The 22,795-nt window shown below is 46.0% G+C and overlaps 1 protein-coding gene across 2 annotated transcripts in view; it reads left to right on the forward strand.

Moving 5' to 3' along the window:
• The window catches only part of plekhh2 (pleckstrin homology domain containing, family H (with MyTH4 domain) member 2), a 241,439-nt gene that overhangs the window by 140,264 nt on the left and 78,380 nt on the right, over positions 1-22,795 (forward strand). For both annotated transcript variants that reach the window (XM_072510490.1, XM_072510480.1), the window contains 4 exons: positions 10,334-10,473; positions 12,247-12,357; positions 13,843-13,929; positions 20,709-20,867. In XM_072510490.1, the coding sequence (XP_072366591.1) occupies positions 10,334-10,473; positions 12,247-12,357; positions 13,843-13,929; positions 20,709-20,867 (497 nt within the window). The remainder of the gene's footprint in view (positions 1-10,333; positions 10,474-12,246; positions 12,358-13,842; positions 13,930-20,708; positions 20,868-22,795) is intronic.

Raw genomic sequence — 22,795 nt, forward strand, 5'->3', positions numbered from 1 at the left:
ATTCCAGGTACGATTATGATCTCTGGTCCCGACACCAAACCACAGAAACAGTATGGATTTCCACAGCAGGCTGAGGGCGAAATTGTAAAAGTAATTAACAGTCTGTTAAAGCAAGGAGTGATTCAGCCTGAAGCTTCCACCAATAATGCCCCGATTTGGCCCGTAAAGAAACCAGACAGTTCATGGCAACTCACCATTAACTACAAAGTTACCCCTTTAACAGCCCCCACCGTTGCCATGAGTCCCGCAACCATGCTTAAACAGGGAGTGCATGCAAAGTATTTCACCGTGCTGGATATCAGCAATGGTTTTAGGTCCATTCCCCTAGATCGGGCTTGCTAGTATAAATTCGCATTCACTTTTGAAGAACAACAGTACACGTGGACGTGTCTCCCCCAAGGCTTCCATAATTCCCCCTCCGTTCTCCACAGACAGTTAGCTGCTGGTCTTTCCACATTCTCCCGCCCTGAATGCCTAATTCAGTATGTAGATGACCTGCTCCTGCAAACCAATACCAGGGAAGAGCACATGGCTCTATTGGCCGAACTACTAACCCTGCTCCAGTCCATCGGATGTATGGTAAACCCCAAAAAGGCCCAGATATTGAGGGAAAAAGTACTTTATTTAGACACCACTATTACCCACGGCAAACGTGAAATTGAACAAAAACGCATTGACTCCATTGTGAAATTGCCTCTGCCCCGTAATTTAAATGCACTCCGCGCATTTCTAGGTTTAGTGGGATACTGCAGAAACTATATGGATAGTTTTGCCGCCAAGGCTGCCCCGCTCTCAGAGCTTCTGAAAAAGAACACCCCATGGAATTGGCTTCCCCAGCACACAGACGCCATAGATGATTTAAAACGCGCCCTAGGTACAGCTCCCACTTTACAAGTCCCCGATCCCGACTTGCAAGTCCCCGATCCCGACTTGCCTATTGCCATAGAGGTAGCAACCACCGACCAAACCCTCTCAGCAGTGCTCCTACAGGACCTCCACGACAGATTAGGACCGGTAGCCTATGCCTCTAGAGTTTTCGACCCCGTAGAACAAGGATTTTCTGCCTGCGAACAACACTTGCTTGCAGTCTTCTGGGCAGTTCAGTACTTGGCCTACATTACAGGCCTCAACCCAGTCACGATATTAACCGAGCACACCCCACCCAACTGTTGTTAGACGGCAAACTAAAGGATGGTTCAGTTAGCCAGACCAGAGCAGCTCGCTGGACACTCTTATTACAAGACAGGGATATTTCTGTGAAACGCACCAAGACCCACATGTTCTTAGCAGACAATTTACAATACGAAGGGACCCCACACGAATGCCAGATAATTGCAGCCACACTTCCCACAAGACCCTTTGTTCCCAAATCGCTACCATGTGTAAACGGTGAGATACAAAGTTCCCAAGACACAGGGGACACAGTAAAGATCTATGTAAATGGCTCCTCCACTGTTGAGGATGCAGTAAGAATCACAGGATGTGGGATTTACATGTAGGACTTGTCATGATATTCAGATAAACATCATGGTGCAAACACACAAACACACTGATGGACAGATCAACGGACCAATCAACACACACGCAACATCACAGCCAATCACAAGCAAGAGCACACGCACTATAAAACGGCGAACACCACAGTTCCCGCTCATTCCAGCAGGAGACAGCTCAGGGCACAGAGCTCACAGCAAGCCTCTCAGACATACACCATGTGCTGAGTGCCTCTCTCAGATAGTGTTAGGGCTGGGTCCACAAGTTAAAGGGTAAAGAACAAACCACAGTCATATGTTTACAGATGTTGTTATTGACAGTAATAAAACAGTTGTACCATCTGCAACCGTGTTGGTTCGTCTGTATAGCAGAACCACCAACACGACATAGTATCAGGATTGGAACCCAGCAACTGTGAGACCTACCTACACATCTTCAGGAATGCGCCATGGACACCATCAGCCCGCGCAGCCGCTCCAATTCGCTGGAAACCTCGGCGTCAACTGGAAGCTGTTGAAACAGCTCTTCCAGAAGCCACAAAGGGAGAATGCTTCGGACACCAGAAAAATCGCCGCCCTCCTCTCCACAGCAGGGCAACACTCCATTCACATTTACAACTCCCTGGTGTTCGCGGACGGTGAGGATAAGACGAAGTACAAGACGGTCCTTCTTAAACTCGAGCAGCACTTCAGCGTCGAGGTGAACGAGAGCTTCGAGAAGTACCTCTTCCAGCAGCGCCTACAGGGTAAGGATGAGCCTTTTCAATCTTTCCTGACACACCTCCGTATCCTCGCGCGGTCCTGCGGTTATGAGGCCACCTCCGATTCCATGATTCGGGACCAGATAGTTTTTGGGGTCACCTCGGGCATCCTACGCTAGCAGCTCCTCAAAATTAAGAGCCTCACATTAGCCACCGCCATCGAAACCTGCGTCCTCCATGAAAACGCGACCAGCCGGTACTCCCAATTCCAGGCGGCCGAATCAGCACGGCAGGGGTCCTACGAGGCCGAGCGGGTCCAGTCGATTGAGTTCCTCCCGGCCCGTGGCCCAGACGAGGGTGGCCATTTTGCGCGCTTTCCGCGGCCTCCCACGCTTGTACGTGCCAAAAGAGACGTCGACGCAGAGGGACGCGACGCGCAGGCGCTCTATGCAGGACTGAACTGCGCATGCGCGATGGCGCAACGAACACCATGACGTCACAACGTGCGGCAACTGCGGATCCGCACATTTAAAGCGGCAATGTCCAGCAAAGAATCGACAAATCCTCCATTGTGGCAAGATGGGGCACTACGCTGCCTGCTGTCGAGCAGCTCAGCCTGCCAATGCTCCCCAATTCCACCAGCCTCGCAGGGCGTGCGGGCCATTCAGCCTCCATACACCGAGTCATACCCTGACGATGTACAGACCGGTGATACCGACAACCGGGAAGCCTTCCGCGTCGCGGTCGTTGACAGGAACCGGATGTCCCAAGCAGGACCCACCAGCCGATGCCAGTGAACAGCGTTAATCCGGGTGATGAATGGTGTACATCACAGCCCATCACAAGCAAGAGCACACGCACTATAAACCAGGGAACACCACAGTTCCCGCTCATTCCAGCAGGAGACCGCTCAGGGCACAGAGCTCACAGCAAGCCACTCAGACATACATCATGTGCTGAGTGGCTCTCTAAGATAGTGTTAGGGCTGGGTCCACAAGTTAAAGGGTAAAGAACAAACCACAGTCGTATGTTTACAGATGTTATTGATAGTAATAAACAGAGTTGTACCATCTGCAACCGTGTTGGTTCATCTATATAGCAGAACACCCTACACGACAGGACTCTCAGGGACGCCCACTAGAACAGGTCTCTTTAAAATTACCTGGCCACTTTGCCAGCCGAACTGGCAGCCATAGCTTATGTAATTGATCATCCAGACTCCTTTCCAACGCCTGCAGACATACACTCAGAAAGCTTGTATGTTTGCAACAGTCTAACTGAATTCCTTCGCCTATGGGAATCTCCAGGTTTTGTATCCGCCGACGGAACCCCCCCCCCCCCCTCCAAGTGTGAACAGATGCATTCAATCCAGGTCTCCCAAACCAATATTGAGGATTTATCTCAGGCACAGAAAGCAGACGACTCCCTTAAACAGGTACTGAACGGCACCTACCCAGCCCCCTATGATAAATGGAAGGACACACACAAAATACAGGACGGAATAGTGTTAAAGTACGGAAGTTATGTGGTCCTCACCCAAGACAGAAACCAGTTAATCTACCAATTCCATGACGGACACTGACATCAGCGAATAGGCACATTGCCCATTTAAGACCTTTGTGCTGGTGGCCCGAATTAAAAAGCGATGTCACATGTCGACAATTGCCTCATTTGCGCTTGGAACAATCCAGAACATTGTGCAAAGAATGGACAATTAAGACACACCTCACCTGTAGAATTCCCCTGGACAAATCTGCAAATTGATGACATTGGTGTGTGTGTGTGTGTCCCTACAGAAATGGTTTCAACTGCGGGCCGGTTGTCATAGATACATTTACAAAATGGGTCGAAGCATTCCCCACACGTTCAAACACAGCATGGGCCACTGCTAAAATTTTGACCCATCAGATATTTATGCGCTGGGGTCTTCCACGCAGCATTGAGTCAGATCAAGGTTCCCACTTCACCAGCAGAGTAATGCAAAACGTCATTTTAGGTATCAAACAGAAATTCCACAGTCTACCACCCCCAGTCCAGCGGCATAGTAGAGCGCATAAACCGCACTTTAAAAACGACCATTAGGAAAACGGTACAGCAGAACAATTCCACTTGGGACACGGTACTACCCTGTGCACTCATGATTATCAGGAACACAGTTTCCAGTTCCACAGGTTTCACCCCCCCCACACCCTTATGACAGGGAGACCCATGAAAGGCATTGAGTATTTATTAGGGCTCGATTTGGCAAATCCCACAGTATCGGCGCTCGCCCACGAAAAGCAGTACAACAGGTCATAGAAAACATTAAAGCGGCACAACTAGCTGCTGCTGTCCGACTAGGCGCTAGGAAAAAGCAGAGTGAAGCCAGCTTTGACAAAAAGGTTCACCCCATAGAGTATACAGTCGACCAGCAATTTATGATCTCGTTGTACAACCCCAGCTCCTTCCTAGCCCCTAAATTTGCAGGCCCCTACTCCATCTCTGACAAAGTAAGCCCCTCTGTATACAAGATAACGTACCCCAACGGTAAGACTGGTTGGTTCCACATCAACCAACTCAAACTGTACGGATTACAATGTAGCCATGCCCACCACTTAGCCTTGGTAATGGGAGAGGATGACACTCTGCCCACTGACGACTCAGCCCGACGCCCATGCCAAACCCCCCCCCCCCCCCCCCGCCTCCGGATGACACTCTCCTCTCGACTCCGCCCATAATCACAGGTTTCAACCTCGAACTTGACTCTCATGAGAGCCTCCCGGATTTGACTACCATCCCTCGCTACCGCCCCACCATCAGCTACCCTAGCCCCCGGAACGACGCCTTGGATTTTTCCGACCCCTTGTACGACCGTCCCCGCCCAACGACCTTTCCTACGCCCACTCCCAGCAACATTGCTTCCACTTCCAGTACACCAGTTCCCGATTACCCTCCATCACACGACAACCCCGATACTCCTTTTTGACACCGTGACATTTCCTACAGGTTGGTAAGACATGACGAATCATACCACTCACAGGCCTACACGGCTACCGCCCGGAATCTGCCGACACGAGTCTGGCAATCAGGAGAAGGTGATGATTTAAGCGATGAGCCCTTTCTGGGAAATGATTTAACGGAACTGATGCACGCAAATATTTGAGTTGTCCAGATGATGAGAAACGGACACTACCTAAGAATTAAGGTGTCCAAATTTCTCATGCCGCCTGCCCGTCTTCTTGTTTCAACCTCCTCTTCTCTCAAAAACATGATTTTAATCTATGTCGGCCCGACACTCGGTTATGCAGTCATAACTACTCTTCTGATTGAACCGTCAGATGTGGTCTACTGACCAATGGCAGTTGAATGCACTAAAAACAAATACAAATTCTTCCTGTTCATCCCGGTCACCCAGGTAGGGAGTCACGGCACTGATCCCCGCCCTACCTGAGGGCCCCCAAATTATCGGGTCAAACACGCTCAGGTTGTGGAGTAATGGCACTAATCCCCGCCTCCCCGGGGATCCCACCCATTCTTCTCCCGCAGCGGCCCACACGCACCCCACGTTTCTCATCATGCTCTCTGGGAATGGTTTACTACACACTTTGCTGCTTTGGGCAGGTCTTGAATCTTCCTTTCCTCTCCAAATCTAAACCCGTGTTTCGTCCACTATTCTGTCAGATCCCTTCGGGTCACTTCCAAATGCTATTTACACTTAAAACACAATGGTTGCTGATCACTGCTGCTACCTCTGAGCCCCTGGGAAGAAACTCTATAAAACTGGCTGCCCTGAAATTCGGCTGGTTAAGCAAAGCCTCAACCTCCCGTGGTTGCTAGTAAAGATGGAGAATGGTCGAAGAAAGCATCCGCCCACTCCTCACATCGACCACACAAGCTGTGAGACACTTGGAACACTTGAATTGAGACACTTGGATTAGTAGCTCATCAAATTTTTTTAAAAACAAAATGGGGGAGTCACACATGATGACAATCATAAAGGGAAATTGGAACTAAGGGAGAGACAGACTAACACACACAACAATACTGACATGATACTATGCTTGATTCCCTAGGATTACACAGAAACCAGACACCGCAGGATGAACCCAGCACCCATGATCTTAGTATGGATAATTGCTGCACTTACCGGACTCCGAGCACAAGATACCCAAGACTTTCCACAGCCCGGCGGTCTGTGGTACCGTCCCCCAGATGCAGGGGAATGTGAGAGTGGCACCCTATGGGTGTGTAAGAACACAAACGTCATATTTGAGTGCAATAACCAACGGACAATTTACAGAAAGCCCAACGGGTCCACATCAGAATGTTACATTAGCACAACCAGAACAGAAAATTGGTGGGAACATACTAATGAAGGGTGCCCTGAAATTGAATGTTTAAATAAAATTGCAGGGAACACAAAAAGAATCGGACAAAATTGTCCCAAGACACCCACTAAAGGTAATTTGGCAATATACATAATTAGAGTAGGACCTAAGCCAGCCCCTAGCGACACCACCCCACAGACCACCTCCAAACAGGATACCACACAACAACTGTTGGAGATAGAGACCGAAACCCCCACCTGGTGGGAAGGCATTGCAAAATGGAACCCACTCTCATACATAATAGAGACCCGCCTCCCGATTGCAGTAATGTGTAGTGTAGTCCTCACATTCAAACTCCGTAAATGGAAGGCAAAAGCCTCCCGGCCTCCTATATACACAGTTCGAGCCCCCCTCTTTGGAATCCAATGGAGCTCTACTAAGAATGTGCAACTTACAAAACAACTGTGATAATCGCTGCTAAATGGACCCTTTGTGCCTCTGTACTAATGAAATGTGATAAGAAGGAAGAATGTGGTGCTGCTGTTTAAGTTTTGTAGATTGTGTGTTGTAGATAAGTTCTTTATGTAAAAACAGCAGCACGAGTGTCGCATAGAAAGTTTAGTTAGCAACCAACCGTTTAGTATGAATTGAAGTTTAATTAATTTATATGAATTTAATTTGGATATAAAATAACCAGTTGTAGTGAATTGTTTTAATGAATTTATGTGATAAGGTATTGGGTAAAATTGTACAATGAAGTCCAGGACAGAATAGAGTAGGACCTGAACTGACTGAACAGTGGCCGGCTTGATCAGGTAGACTACGGGATCAAGACTGTGATCTACCACGCTTCGTGTTCAGGATCAAGAGGACGGAATGTAGCCATGTAAAATGGCCACCTACAAAGGACCATGGGAATTGTGGTCAATTTGGGACACACACAGGTACACAGCCTCTGTGTATTGTGCAAAGAAACCAGACTTGGCTGAAACTTGCATCCATCCCATTGAGAATCAATTACCATTTTCCCCAAGGCAAGAGCATTCGCATTGAGGGTCATCAACGATAGTAGACTAACCTGCGCCACCCCCTCCCCCCCCCCCCCCCCCCCCCTTAATTTGGAACGGCCTACATGCCTGGGACAATGATAGCTAGGACCCGCACAGCCATCGAGGTATCTGCCCCCTAATTGGCTAAGATCGATGAGGGTGATCGAAACCCGATCGATCCATTGGACCTGGAGTAAGGACTGCCCAAAAGGGCGCGAAAGAGACCAAGGATAAAAAGCCCTGCGTACTAGAGATCGGTCTCTTTTGGGACTGGCCTGTGCGCGACCAACTGTAGGAGAACAACTAAGTTCAAGGACCCGCGACCATCCTTGAGACGAACCCAACAACTTCCAAGTGACCACGTGGACCCGGATAAAGGCCTTATCTTGCACAGTGCCAGCCACTCGAAGTTAAGTAAAGGTATTTTGGTTGTTCGGTGTAGTTTAGTACGGAGCCGCGTGTATTATTGCATAGAGATACGAGTCTTGTAGAAAAGTGCTTGATAGCCGGCACAAACATGGGCCAAAGGGCCTCTTTCTGTGCTGTACAAATTCATTCTATGACTGGGCAACATTAAAACTTTGATACATTTGATATATCAAAGTTCAATATAAACACAGTAAAAGTCTTACAACACTTGGTTAAAGTCCAACAGGTTTGTTTCGAATCACTAGCTTTCACAGCGCAGCTCCTTCATCAGGTGAATGAAGAGGCTGTAAATTAAAACTTTGGAATGTTGGTGGTCAGTTCATAATATTTTTAAAATATTTTTCACTTGTGCAAAAGACAGCTGTAGGAAACGCGCACTGTGCTAATGTGCCATTATTATTGCAAACAGAGGGTTTAGAGTGCAGATTCATCAGAATAATAATAGCACCTATGAGGATAGGTAATAAGTTAGATCATCTTACCGTGAGTATTAGAAGGTTGAGAGACGATCTAATAGAGTTGGGTTTTTTTTAAATAAAAGGATTTGAGGGTAGATACAGATAACTATTTCCTCTGATGGGGCAATCTAGAACAAAAGGCACAATCTTAAAATTAGAGCAGAGCTCTTGCGTGAAATCAGGAAGCGCCTTTGCACACAAAGGGTGATGGTAATCTGGAATTCTCTCGCCCAATGCTGCGCATGTTTGGCCTGTTGAAAATTTCAACACTGAAATCAACAGATTTTTAATAGATAAGACTATTAAATTTATGGATCAAATTTAGGTCGGTGGAGTTGAGTAACAAATTATGCATGTTGTAACTCCGTAGTGGGCAACCTGCAGCCCAAAGGCCACATGCAGCCCATCAATGCGGCCCAGAAGACATTTCATTGATTGTGACCCACACACAAGAGTTGCCATATTGCGCTGGTTTCCATCCCATAGCTTTTTTCCTACCAGTATGACTGAAGTGATACACATCTAAAATGAGGACAAGTGAGGTGAGGCATGCAGTGATTTCACACAACATTGATTGTGAGAGCTTGCGCTCCCTTTTCTTCCAATCCAGCGCAATATTTATTTTGTTTTTACCACTTGAAGTTGTTGAGAGTTCTATTAATATATGAATGAATAAGCATTTTCTGTAGCTTGTTATGAAATACTTGGTGCATATTAAATGTATTCAATCTCATTCAAGGGTTATAGTTAGTGAGCACACCTGATTTTTCAATCTTGCGGCCCTCCGAGATGGAGAACCACTCATGCAGCCCACTCACCAGGGGGCTGGTTTAGCACACTGGGCTAAATCACTGGCTTTTAAAGCAGACCAAGGCAGGCCAGCAGCACAGTTTGATTCCCGTACCAGCCTCCCTGAACAGGCGCCGGAATGTGGCGACTAGGGGCTTTTCACAGTAACTTCATTTGAAGCCTACTTGTGACAAGCGATTTTCATTTTCATTTTTTTTTCATTTCACTAGTCTAGGTTGCTCATCACAGACTTATGGAGCTGAATGGTATACTCCTGTCCTACATTTTATGGAAATCACTTCATAGAATTCAAATTGAAGCGGTAATGGGGTAATAATGATGCAGGAAACAACATCAATATGTGAAATATGTTATGAGATATCTCGTGGCATTATCCTCTCAGTGGGCTGAAGACTTTCTCTCCAATGAACATTTTTTTAAAATAGTGAACTAAACAAAGGTTTTACTTTATTTGGATAATTTTTTTCTGAAGGAAAATTTTCAGGTGAAAATACAGGTTGAATCAAAATTACTCCCAAACATTCCTAAACACAAATAATAGTCATGAGTATGGAGAGCTCTGCAGTCAAAGAATCATTCTCAATGGAGACATATAATGCATATTTTATCAGAGATCAGAACGCAACATAAAATGTGAACAAGGCCAGGGTTCGATGTCTAAACCAATTAAAGGAGAAGGATGTGCATAGCTCATGCTCACCCATTTTCATAGTTTTAGATTTCATACTTTGTTAATGGTTTATCTTCCCTTGATACCATAAGCCTTCAGATATTGTCATTTAATTAAGAAAACAACTGGAGGGACATTTCCAGTTGGGTAAAGTAAAATAACTTGCTCTTCCCTAAATTTAAAGTAAAAGACCTAGGTACGATATGGTGCAGGAATATATCTAAGTCCAATATTGAGAACTACAAAACTCACTCTCACTGGATGCGTTGTGCTCAAGTGCGAGACATTCTTGGACTCAAGCCTTTGAGTTTTGGATGGCGATGCTGTCTATGCACATTATGTTGAAAATACAATTTTCAGTAAGAATACTGTTTGTATAAATAATAATGAAAATATTCTATACATATTTTGGACAGGTGTATCAATGTCTTCTATGACCTCCGAAAGTGATTATGCCATCCCACCAGATGCATACTCTACAGACACAGAATGTTCCGAGCCAGAACAGAAACTTCCAAAAACATGTTCTTATCATTCCATCGACTGTGGGAAAAATGTAAGTCTTTATTCTATTCAAATGTGAATCCCACTCAATAGCACAATGTGATGGATTCAGACATGAAAATTTGATGTTTGATCCAGTGGGAGGCAGTGGTATAGTGGTATTGTCGCTGGACTAGTAATCCAGAGACTTGGGGTAATGCTCTGGGGACCTGGGTTCGAATCCAGCCACACAGATGGTGAAATTTGAATTGAGTAAAAATCTGGAATTAAAAATCTAATGACCATGAAATTTTTGTCGATTGTCGGAAAAATCCCATCTGGTTCATTAATGTTCTTTTAGGAAAGGAAATCTGTCGCCCTTACCTGGTCTGGCCTACATGTGATTCCAGGTCTACAGCAATGTGGTTGACTCTTGCATACCCTCCGGGATGGGCAATAAATGCTGGTCCAGCCACGATGCCCACATTCCATGAACGAATAAAATTTTATTTAAATTATCTGTACTTCGTTTATTCATATTACCCTTGATGAACATCCGACAGTGGGAGTTCGACACCTGACCTGGCCCTATTACTCCAGGTTTGGGCAGATCAACTAGTCCTCAATTTTCATTGTTATTCAGACAGCCTTGTTCAAAATTGCATTTGTTTGATCATTGATGAAGGACAGCATTAAGCTCCATTGTAGTTGTCCAAGGCTAATAACTTACAATACTGCTGAAGTACGTTTGATTCTACCAACAGCACAAAAGATGTACGACTGCAGTTCCCAGCCCCTCCATCAGTCAGTGCCACTAGACCCAAGCAAGATTTGACACAATACTTTCCTGCTGTTAATGCTGCTTGAAGGCTCACAACATACATTGATTGTTCGAAACATTAGCTAGTTTCAACTATAAAAGTGATTCCTGCTGTATTGTTTATTCATGCAGTCTGGTGTAAAGGTACATCTACTTCGCAAACCACCATTAAAATGTCAGGATTGAATTTCTGAATTTGGGTGTTGCACTGCTGCTTCATGGTGCCGAGGACCTGGATTCGATCTCAGCCCCGGGTCACTGTCCGTGTGGAGTTTGCACATCTCCCCATGTCTGCGTGGGTCTCACCTCCACAACCCAAAAAGATGTGCAGGGTAGGTGGATTGGCCATGCTAAATTGCCCCTTAATTGGAAAAAAGAATGAATTAGGTACTTTAAATTTTTTTTTTTAATTCAAATGTTTGTTTTGGGTCTAGAATCCATAGAATAAGAAGCCTTTTTTTTCTTGCATTCACACCAAACTATGGCTGAGAGCCGTAGAGGGTGAGGAAGCAAGCCCCGAATTTACCTCCAATAAAAGAGGGATTCAAATCCTGTGTCACTGCCGTTAATCTGAACCCCACACTATCCATCTAGCCAACTGTGCTAACCTGCCCCAGAGTAGCCGTTTTCTTCTCGGTCCTTTTGATCCATTAGAATTATGATAGTTACAGCTTGCAACAGGACCTCCTGATGGCTTTGATTGGAAATTTTGGGGCCCAAGCAAACATACAAAAAATTATCTTTAGGAGATAAACAGAAATTGTCCTAAAATAATCAGTTTTCCATGAGCATATCCTACCTGCCAAATAGCTTCTTTTTTTTTTTTTAAAGTAGTCCAGTAGTATTTGTTACCTGTTCTAATCATTTAGATTGCCGTTCCACTCTTTGCACACACATGTATCAAAAGGACAGAAAAATATGTTGCACTAAAATTTGCTTATTCATCTAAGAATGTGACAAAATAACACACTACGTTTTTTATAAATAATAGTAATAATCAAAATGCACAATGATCTTATTGTACAGGAACCTTCAGAAAAGTCTGGATATTTGTTAAAAATGGGAGGGAAAGTGAAAACGTGGAAACGGCGATGGTTTGTTCTCAAAGGTGGTGAATTGCTATACTACAAATCACCAGTAAGTAAGATTAATATAATTAGTCAGTTCTAATTGTACAAAGTCACTAATTCAACATCATGCCGCAAGAACATAATTAATAGGAGTCAGTTATGTAGCTCTTCGAGCCTGCTCCACTATTCAACAAGATCATGGCTGACTTATCAACTACATTTTTCCTGATGCTGTAAGTGACCAGAAGTCTATCAATCTCAGTCTTAAATATATTCGGGAAGTGAACTTCCACAGCTACCTGGGGTAGAGAGTTCCAACGTTTCACAACTTTGTCCGTCCGGTATGGAAGCCATGGTCCGAATGGCTGACTCCTGTGCTGTAAAGCCCTCCAAGAATTTTATACACTTGAATGAGAACATGTTTTGTTCTTCCAAACCACAGAGGATATGGTTAATCTATTGTATTGTAGCAACAAGAATGTATTAGAAGAGCTTTTCTATCTTTGTTTTATAGCTGAACTAGTGGAATGTTGTTTCCATAATGTATCACTCACATTATCTAAATTAGCTTCAGATATAAAATTCTGAACTCTAATTACTCTTTAGTCACTAATACAGATATACTCACTTACTTCATCCTATATTAAATCACGGTATGCAAGTCTTCCTCCTTTCCATAAACTGGAGTGCTTCATATTGTAGTTTTCTGCTCTTTTGTTCTGAATTATATTGCTGCAATTTTCAAACTCCCCTGTCTCTTTGTCCATTCCCCAACTGATAGAACTCGTGCCTCTCTCAAAGGCACTCCACAATCAGATTGCTGCACTACCATTCATTTCTGTTCTTCCAAGAAGGGAAGTTCCTTATTGCCACAAAGACAGATTATAAATTATCCTAGTTGAGACTCCCTCAGTCGGCAACTGGGAAGTCCTAATTCGGTAAAAAGATCCTGGGGGTGAGGGGGAGATTCCAATAAGGAATGATAGTCCTACATTCTGGTCCTTGGTAGCACAGTGGTTAGCACTATTACTTCACAGCGCCAGGGTCCCAGATTAGATTCTGGCTTGGGTCACTGTCTGTATGGTGTCTGCACGTTCTCCCTGTGTCTGTGTAGGTTTCCTCCGGGTGCTCCAGTTTCCTCCCACAAGTCATGAAAGATACGCTTGTTAGGTGAATTGGACATTCTGAATTCTCCCTCTGTGTACCCGAACAGTCGCCAGAATGTGGTGACTATGGGCTTTTCACAGTAACTTCATGGCAGTGTTAATGTATGCCTACTTGTGACAATGATTACTATTATTGTACACGTGTATCCAGTCAATGGGTGTTTTGAGGCAGGACCCAGCACCAAGAATTCTAAGAATCCCTGCAAGGGGTTCCCAAGCAATTTAGTGACTCCATTAGTCAGCACCTGATTTTCATGTAAGAAAGTTAAGGCCAGAAAACAGATTAAAACTTCCTTTCAGTCTGATCTGGATTTGAATCCAGAAAGTTTCTTTTAATCTATATTGCACTTGCTAAAATCTGATTTCTCTGTTATCTCTGAATCCAGAGTGATGTTATCCGCAAACCACAGGGACAGATTGAGCTCAATGTCTCAAATCATATTGTCAGGTGTGATGGAAAACAAACAATTCAGGTACAGTAGTATTTTCAGCTTATTTTTTACAAATCAAAGCTCATCTGACAAATTGAAGTTTATGCATAAAATTCAATTTGTCAGATAAGCCCATGAATCTGTGTTTATAGACACAGTCTGAAGGTACTAACAGAGAAGAACAACATGCCACCCGGACATGGGATGGGTCCGGGTTGGCATCCAACGCTCCCTCCTCCTGGTATGTGCCCATAGGGCCCTGGGGTTCACCATGGGACGGAGGGGCAGCTGTTTTGAACCCCGGCTGCCTCTACATCATCTGGCTCTGCCAGCCCTGGTAGTTCCCCAATATTTGCACCATCGTGTCAACATCCTCGGCGATGCTTCTCAGTGACTGGGACATGCTCTGCAGCGCCTCGGCAGTGTCCACTGTGACTGGGACAAGCTCGGCAGTGCCTTGGTCATTCCCATCTGAGAGCGGGACACGTCCCGCAGAACTGGGTGACATCCCCCAGTGATTCGGACGTTGTCGTCACCGATTGCATGACGCCTTGGGCACCTGGTCCCGACGTCATGCAGCCGGCTTTCCACTGCGGCCGCCACTCTTGCAATGTTGGCCTCGATGCCACGCATTGCCGGCGCCATCTCCTGCGCCCATAACCTTTGAGACACCTCCAAGCGGCTATGGATATGCTGGGCTGACGCTCACATCTCCCTCTGAATGTTCCGGCTGAACCCTATCATCTCAATCAGCTCCAAGTACCTCTGTACCGCAACTGGGTCCTGGAATCCAGCAGCCCTCCGACTGCTTTCTCACATAGGGGTTCCTGCCTCCACCTGATGTGCATCAGCAGCAGTATGGTGCTCACCGGATTGTGCCCCAGAAGCCTGACCACTAACGTTTCCCACTGAGGTGTGTAACAGCGCTGGTGGAGGGTGGGGATGACAGCTGTGCCGCTACTATAACGGTTGCATCCTCGGAGCTCCCCTCTGAGGTATTCCCCTCGGAATCAGGAGAGAGTGCCGCACGGGATGGGCCGGTACTGGCGGACATGCGAGAGAATGGACATGTGGTCAGTGGGAGCGATTGGTAAGTCAGTAAGGCAATAACAACTCGCCTTTGACAGGTCCTCCGGGTGAAGTCTGGTGGTTCCTCACCTCTGCGGCGTTTGCCAGCCTCCGCGTTATTGACAGTTCTGTCCTTGGCCACCCCAGTCACCTCCAGGGCACGCTCCTCGAAAGAGATGAGGATTCTTAAGTCCGGCACCCCTCTCAGTCTGGCCCTCTCCCGGCGATTATGGGAGAGCTTTTCCGAGGAGACACAGAGAACATCATTAGCCACACGTGTGGTTCACAGTGGCGGGGGGGGTGGGGGCTGCTGAAGGAAGAGTTGGGGGTCGCATGGGGTGGATGCTCCCTGGGGGGTGGGGGGGGTGACCTTGGTGTCTACTCACTCGTGCTGCCCGGTGTAAGTCGTTGACCTTATGTCACTGGTGGCCAGTCCTCCTGGTCACACTCCCCAAGCTCACAGCTGCCGCCACCTCATCCCAGGCAGCACTGGCTGCCCTATGGCTGACTCTCCGGGACCCTCTGGGGAACAGGATATCCCTCCTGGTCTCCACGGCATCTAACAGCCTCCTTAGAGCTGCATTCCCGAATCTTGGGGCTGGTCTCCTTGGCGCCAATCTTGCGAGCTGGCTTGGGTTGGCTGAACAAGTGCAGCTAAGTGCTTCTCAATCTCGTTAGCGGGGGGCTGGCGAACACAATCGCGGCAAATCAGCTGGCGAGCCGTCATTTGCGGCGAGAAGCCCGTGAGGCCTCGTTCAGTGGACCAATTAACATCGAATTGCGTTTCCGGCCTCTCTGGGCCGAGCGCCGGGAAGTTTGCAGCAATTCCTGTTCGCTACCAACTTAGAAATTTTTTCCAGAGAATTGCGCCCTTAATTGCTGTATGAACAAAGAACAAAGAAATGTACAGCACAGCAACAGGCCCTTCGACCCTCCAAACCCGTGCCGACCATGCTGCCCGACTAAACTACAATCTTCTACACTTCCTGGGTCCGTATCCCTCTATTCCCATCCTATTCATGTATTTGTCAAGATGCCCCTTAAATGTCACTATCGTCCCTGCTTCCACCACCTCCTCCGGTAGCGAGTTCCAGGCACACACTACCCTCTACGTAAAAGACTTGCCTCGTACATCTACTCTAAACCTTGCCCCTCGCACCTTAAACCTATGCCCCCTAGTAATTGACCCCTCTACCCTGGGGAAAAGCCTCTGACTATCCACTCTGTCTATGCCCCTCAGAATTTTGTAGACCTCTATCAGGTCTCCCCTCAACCTCCTTCGTTCCAGTGAGAGTTTATTCAACCGCTCCTCATAGCTAATGCCCTCCATACCAGGCAACATTCTGGTAAATCTCTTCTGCACCCTCTCTAAAGCCTCCACATCCCTCTGGTAGTGTGGCGACCAGAATTGAACACTATACTCCAAGTGTGGCCTAACTAAGGTTCTATACATAGAACATAGAACATAGAACAATACAGTGCCGTACAGGCCCTTCGGCCCACGATGTTGCACCGAAACAAAAGCCATCTAACCTACACTCTGCCATTATCATCCATATGTTTATCCAATAAACTTTTAAATGCCCTCAATGTTGGCGAGTTCACTACTGTAGCAGGTAGGGCATTCCACGGCCTCACTACTCTTTGCGTAAAGAACCTACCTCTGACCTCTGTCCTATATCTATTACCCCTCAGTTTAAAGTTATGTCCCCTCGTGCCAGCCATATCCATCCGCGGGAGAAGGCTCTCACTGTCCACCCTATCCAACCCCCTGATCATTTTGTATGCCTCTATTAAGTCTCCTCTTAACCTTCTTCTCTCCAACGAAAACAACCTCAAGTCCGTCAGCCTTTCCTCATAAGATTTTCCCTCCATACCAGGCAACATCCTGGTAAATCTCCTCTGCACCCGCTCCAAAGCCTCCACGTCCTTCCTATAATGCGGTGACCAGAACTGTACGCAATACTCCAAATGCGGCCGGACCAGAGTTCTGTACAGCTGCAACATGACCTCCCGACTCCGGAACTCAATCCCTCTACCAATAAAGGCCAACACTCCATAGGCCTTCTTCACAACCCTATCAACCTGGGTGGCAACTTTCAGGGATCTATGTACATGGACACCTAGATCCCTCTGCTCAGCCACACTTTCAAGAACTTTACCATTAGCCAAATATTCCGCATTCCTGTTATTCCTTCCAAAGTGAATCACCTCACACTTCTCTACATTAAACTCCATTTGCCACCTCTCAGCCCAGCTCTGCAGCTTATCTATATCCCTCTGTAACCTGCTACATCCTTCCACACTATCGACAACACCACCGACTTTAGTATCGTCTGCAAATTTACTCCCCCACCCTTCTGCGCCTTCCTCTAGGTCATTGATAAAAATGACAAACAGCAACGGCCCCAGAACAGATCCTTGTGGTACTCCACTTGCAACTGAACTCCATTCTGAACATTTCCCATCAACCACCACCCTCTGTCTTCTTTCAGCTAGCCAATTTCTGATCCACATCTCTAAATCACCCTCAATCCCCAGCCTCCGTATTTTTTGCAATAGCCTACCATGGGGAACCTTATCAAACGCTTTGCTGAAATCCATATACACCACATCAACTGCTCTACCCTCGTCTACCTGTTCAGTCACCTTCTCAAAGAACTCAATAAGGTTTGTGAGGCATGACCTACCCTTCACAAAGCCATGCTGACTATCCCTGATCATATTATTCCTATCTAGATGATTATAAATCTTGTCCCTTATAATCCCCTCCAAGACTTTACCCACTACAGACGTGAGGCTCACCGGTCTATAGTTGCCGGGGTTGTCTCTGCTCCCCTTTTTGAACAAAGGGACCACATTTGCTGTCCTCCAGTCCTCTGGCACTATTCCTGTAGCCAATGATGACATAAAAATCAAAGCCAAAGGTCCAGCAATCTCTTCCCTGGCCTCCCATAGAATCCTAGGATAAATCCCATCAGGTCCCGGGGACTTATCTATTTTCAGCCTGTCCAGAATTGCCAACACCTCTTCCCTACGTACCTCAATGCCATCTATTCTATTAGCCTGGGGCTCAGCATTCTCCTCCACAACATTATCTTTTTCCTGAGTGAATACTGACGAAAAATATTCATTTAGTATCTCGCCTATCTCTTCAGACTCCACACACAATTTCCCATCCCTGTCCTTGACTGGTCCTACTCTTTCCCTAGTCATTCGCTTATTCCTGACATACCTATAGAAAGCTTTTGGGTTTTCCTTGATCCTTCCTGCCAAATACTTCTCATGTCCCCTCCTTGCTCGTCTTAGCTCTCTCTTTAGATCCTTCCTCGCTACCTTGTAACTATCCATCGCCCCAACCGAAACTTCACACTTCATCTTCACATAGGCCTTCTTCTTCCTCTTAACAAGAGATTCCACTTCCTTGGTAAACCACGGTTCCCTCGCTCGACGCCTTCCTCCCTGTCTGACCGGTACATACTTATCAAGAACACGCAGTAGCTGATCCTTGAACAAGCCCCACTTATCCAGTGTGCCCAACACTTGCAGCCTACTTCTCCACCTTATCCCCCCCAAGTCACGTCTAATGGCATCATAATTGCCCTTCCCCCAGCTATAACTCTTGCCCTGCGGTGTATACTTATCCCTTTCCATCATTAACGTAAACGTCACCGAATTGTGGTCACTGTCCCCAAAGTGCTCTCCTACCTCCAAATCCAACACCTGGCCTGGTTCATTACCCAAAACCAAATCCAACGTGGCCTCGCCTCTTGTTGGCCTGTCAACATATTGTTTCAGGAAACCCTCCTGCACACACTGTACAAAAAACGACCCATCTATTGTACTCGAACTATATATTTTCCAGTCAATATTTGGAAAGTTAAAGTCTCCCATAATAACTACCCTGTTACTTTCGCTCATATCCAGAATCATCTTCGCCATCCTTTCCTCTACATCCCTAGAACTATTAGGAGGCCTATAAAAAAACTCCCAACAGGGTGACCTCTCCTTTCCTGTTTCTAACTTCAGCCAATACTACCTCGGAAGAAGAGTCCCCATCTAGCATCCTCTCCGCCACCGTAATACTGCTCTTGACTAGCAGCGCCACACCTCCCCCTCTTTTGCCTCCTTCTCTGAGCTTACTAAAACACCTAAACCCCGGTGACTTGCCAATTCTTATACTCAATGCCCCGGCCAATGAAGGCAAGCATGCCGTATGCCTTCTTGACTACCTTCTCCACCTGTGTTGCCCCTTTCAATGACCTGTGGACCTGTACTCCTAGATCTCTTTGACTTTCAATACTCGTGAGGGTTCTACCATTCACTGTATATTCCCTACCTGCATTAGACCTTCCAAAATGCATTACCTCACATTTGTCCGGATTAAACTCCATCTGCCATCTCTCCGCCCAAGTCTCCAAACAATCTAAATCTTGCTGTATCCTCTGACAGTCCTCATCGCTATCTGCAATTCCGCCAACCTTTGTGTCGTCTGCAAACTTACTAATCAGACCAGTTACATTTTCCTCAATCATTTATATATACTACAAAGAGCAAAGGTCCCAGCACTGATCCCTGTGGAACACCACTGGTCACAGCCCTCCAATTAGAAAAGCATCCTTCCATTGCTACTCTCTGCCTTCTAGGACCTAGCCAGTTCTGTATCCAACTTGCCAGCTCACCCCGATCCCGTGTGACTTCACCTTTTGTACTAGTCTACCATGAGGGACCTTGTCAAAGGCCTTACTGAAGTCCATATAGACAACATCCACTGCCCTACCTGCATCAATCATCTTAGTGACCTCCTCAAAAAACTCTATTAAGTTAGTGAGACACGACCTTCCCTTCACAAAACCGTGCTGCCTCTCACTAATACGTCCATTTGCTTCCAAATGGGAGTAGATCCTGTCTCGAAGAATTCTCTCCAGTAATTTCTCTACCACTGAAGTAAGGCTCACCGGCCTGTAGTTCCCGGGATTATCCTTGCTACCCTTCTTAAACAGAGGAACAACATTGGCTATTCTCCAGTCCTCTGGGACATCACCTGAAGACAGTGAGGATCCAAAGATTTCTGTCAAGGCCTCAGCAATTTCCTCTCCAGCCTCCTTCAGTATTCTGGGGTAGATCCCATCAGGCCCTGGGGACTTATCTACCATAATATTTTTTAAGACGCCCAACACCTCGTCTTTTTGGATCTCAATGTGACCCAGGCTATCTACAAACCCTTCTCCAGACTCAACGTCTACCAATTTCTTCTCTTTGGTGAATACTGATGCAAAGTATTCATTTAGTACCTCGCCCATTGTTAATTAAACACCTTTTTTTAGGGTAGTAAATTTCTTCATCATTAATTTCTCCACCAGAAGTGTTTGTGTTGCACAAAACCAGTGAGATCTCGGATGATGGTCTTCACCTTGTATTGAATTCAGTAACGCCTCCATTGTACCTGAAAAACTAAGCATTGATAATTATAAAATGTCCTTTTTAGTAACTATTTAGTAACACTTTGCAGGAATATTCCAAAAAGGGATCCAACAATGGAAAGTTTCTTCAAACATTTGTTTGAAGATTTAGTTAGCCCTTGTAATTCTATTGTAAAAATACTTTAGGAGTGAAATGGCTTCCAAATGGTTGGCCTTTTTACAACTGCTATTTCGGAGTAGAGGTGCCCATGTGAGCCTCAGTCCAACCATGTATCCATTACAAAGAATCTTGATACCCTGGTGATATCTTTGCTGTGTTTTCTATGTAAGCTGATTACAGAAAAGAAGACGTACTACCTGACTGCAGATTCTCCAAATATTCTTGAAGAATGGATTCGGGTTTTACAGAATGTTCTACGCATACAAGCTGCCAGCCCCCTCTTCACACAGCCAGATGTCAAACCATCAATTGAAGGCTTACTAACCAAGGTACTAAATTTAATTAATTCGATGCTGTATAATAATGGATGGTTGAATTACAGGAATTTACAGTCACCGCTGGGTACAGAAGTTCATACGCTCCTATTAATTCTGAGTGCGATGCTTGTGAAAACCAGTTCGAAATACATGTGTATTACCATATTACATGAGTATGTAATTCATATTTATTTAAGCAGTTGAATAACTAATCCAGTGTTGATTTTAACATTGCATTTTCAAAGGTGTGTGTCTTAGTTCTGATTAACTTAAAATATTTGTCTTAGGTAATCTTTAAAGTGATTCTTACAGGTCCTTCAATAGAAGTTGTTAATACTGAAACTTGTAAGAGCTGTTGTTTAGGGATAAAGATGTCTATTTTGTGCAGGTTTATTAATTCCGAGGGTCTGCAGCTGCCTCTTGGAGTTACAGCACTTAGAGCTGGCTCATGCAGTTCTGAAGTTTACAATGCAATGGTTTAAGTCTTTCTTGCTTGTAAAAGCAATGGGGTGGGATTCTCCATCCCGCCAGCCCAGTTTTCCAGTATGGCGCGCTCCGCCGGCAGCGAGACTTTCCATTCCGCAGCCAGCCAATGGGGTTTCCCATTGTGGGCCACACCACTCTGTCTGGAAACGTGCGGGCGTGGGTGCGCTGCCGGTGGGGCGGAGGATCCCGCAGATGCTGTTTCAAGGTTTTAGAAACCTGGTTGTTGACTTAACTCTCAAACAATGTCATACAGGTATGTATTTTTGATAACAAACATTATTCTGGGCAGTGGTACATTTATGCTGAAATGCCAAATGAATTTTATGACCTATTAGTCAATGCAAAAATATTTAGCCGATAACAGAATAAAAGATATGCCAGAATCCATCCTGTAGCCCACTTATCATTTGTTTTGATGATTTGTTCTGGAATAACAGGTAGGCTGCATATTTTCTCAATGAAAAAATGGTACGGTAAGGGGTGGCGGTGGATTGCAGTGGCACAGTTGCTACTGAGTGGGTTCTTGCCTTGGCAGTTTTGTGTACATCAGATGGTAGTTGCCAATGAAGATCTTGTCTTCACTGAAAATCTCGGTGTTGCAGTGCAGGTCATCAGGACTCGCTTCAAAGAATTGGGGGTTTCTTTTATGAAAGCAATGGAGGTGCAAGAGGAGGCTCTTACACTTGAGAGAGCACTTGTCCTGGTGAGAGTCCCCCCTCTGTGCTGTCGAGATCCTATTACATGGCGTGTTGTCCATCCTGACGGTTTCAGGATAGAGAGGCCGGGCGGTATGTGTCCTTGAGCCCAGTCCCTGCCACAACGTGGAAGGTGAGTTTCCGATTAAGTTTGATAATTGACTGCCATGTTTCGGTCTACTTGATTTGGAGGCCAGGTCCATCAAATTCAATGGAACAAAACCTAATCTGTCTTCGAGGCCAGGGCTCAGTTTGGCTCACAGATGACTGTGGACCGCCGCCTGGGTGTTGGTGAGATGGCATGGCAGAAATATCATGTTTTAATTGTCTGAATCCTTGAGAGATCCTGAAGAGTGCTCATTGATCCTGCTTCATCCTTTTGCCCTTGCCTTTTTGTACGACCTGTAGGATGTCTTTATCCTGCAGATTGCCCTGCTATTATCTGTTATCCTGGACGTTACTCCCTATTGATCATGTTGCTGACTTTGTTCCGACAGGGGAGTCCAAAATACTGGCGTGCTGGCCTGTACCATTGGTTATCCTGCTTTAGCAAATTCATGTTGAGACGAATGGGATTTGTGCTCAGTTTCACTCCTTTTTGTTATTATGTCTTGCAATGTCTTATGGTCCTTGTGATTGGGGGAGGGGGTTGTTCTCTGCAGTCACCCCGTCTTGTTCAGAAGGTAGGTAAGTTGAGTCAGAATGGGAGGGGAAGTTGAGTCAGAATGGGAGGGGGAGAGTTGGGGTTGGTATGGTTAG

The sequence above is a fragment of the Scyliorhinus torazame genome, chromosome 1 (genome assembly GCF_047496885.1).
Source record: "Scyliorhinus torazame isolate Kashiwa2021f chromosome 1, sScyTor2.1, whole genome shotgun sequence".
Taxonomy (NCBI): Eukaryota; Metazoa; Chordata; class Chondrichthyes; order Carcharhiniformes; family Scyliorhinidae; genus Scyliorhinus; species Scyliorhinus torazame.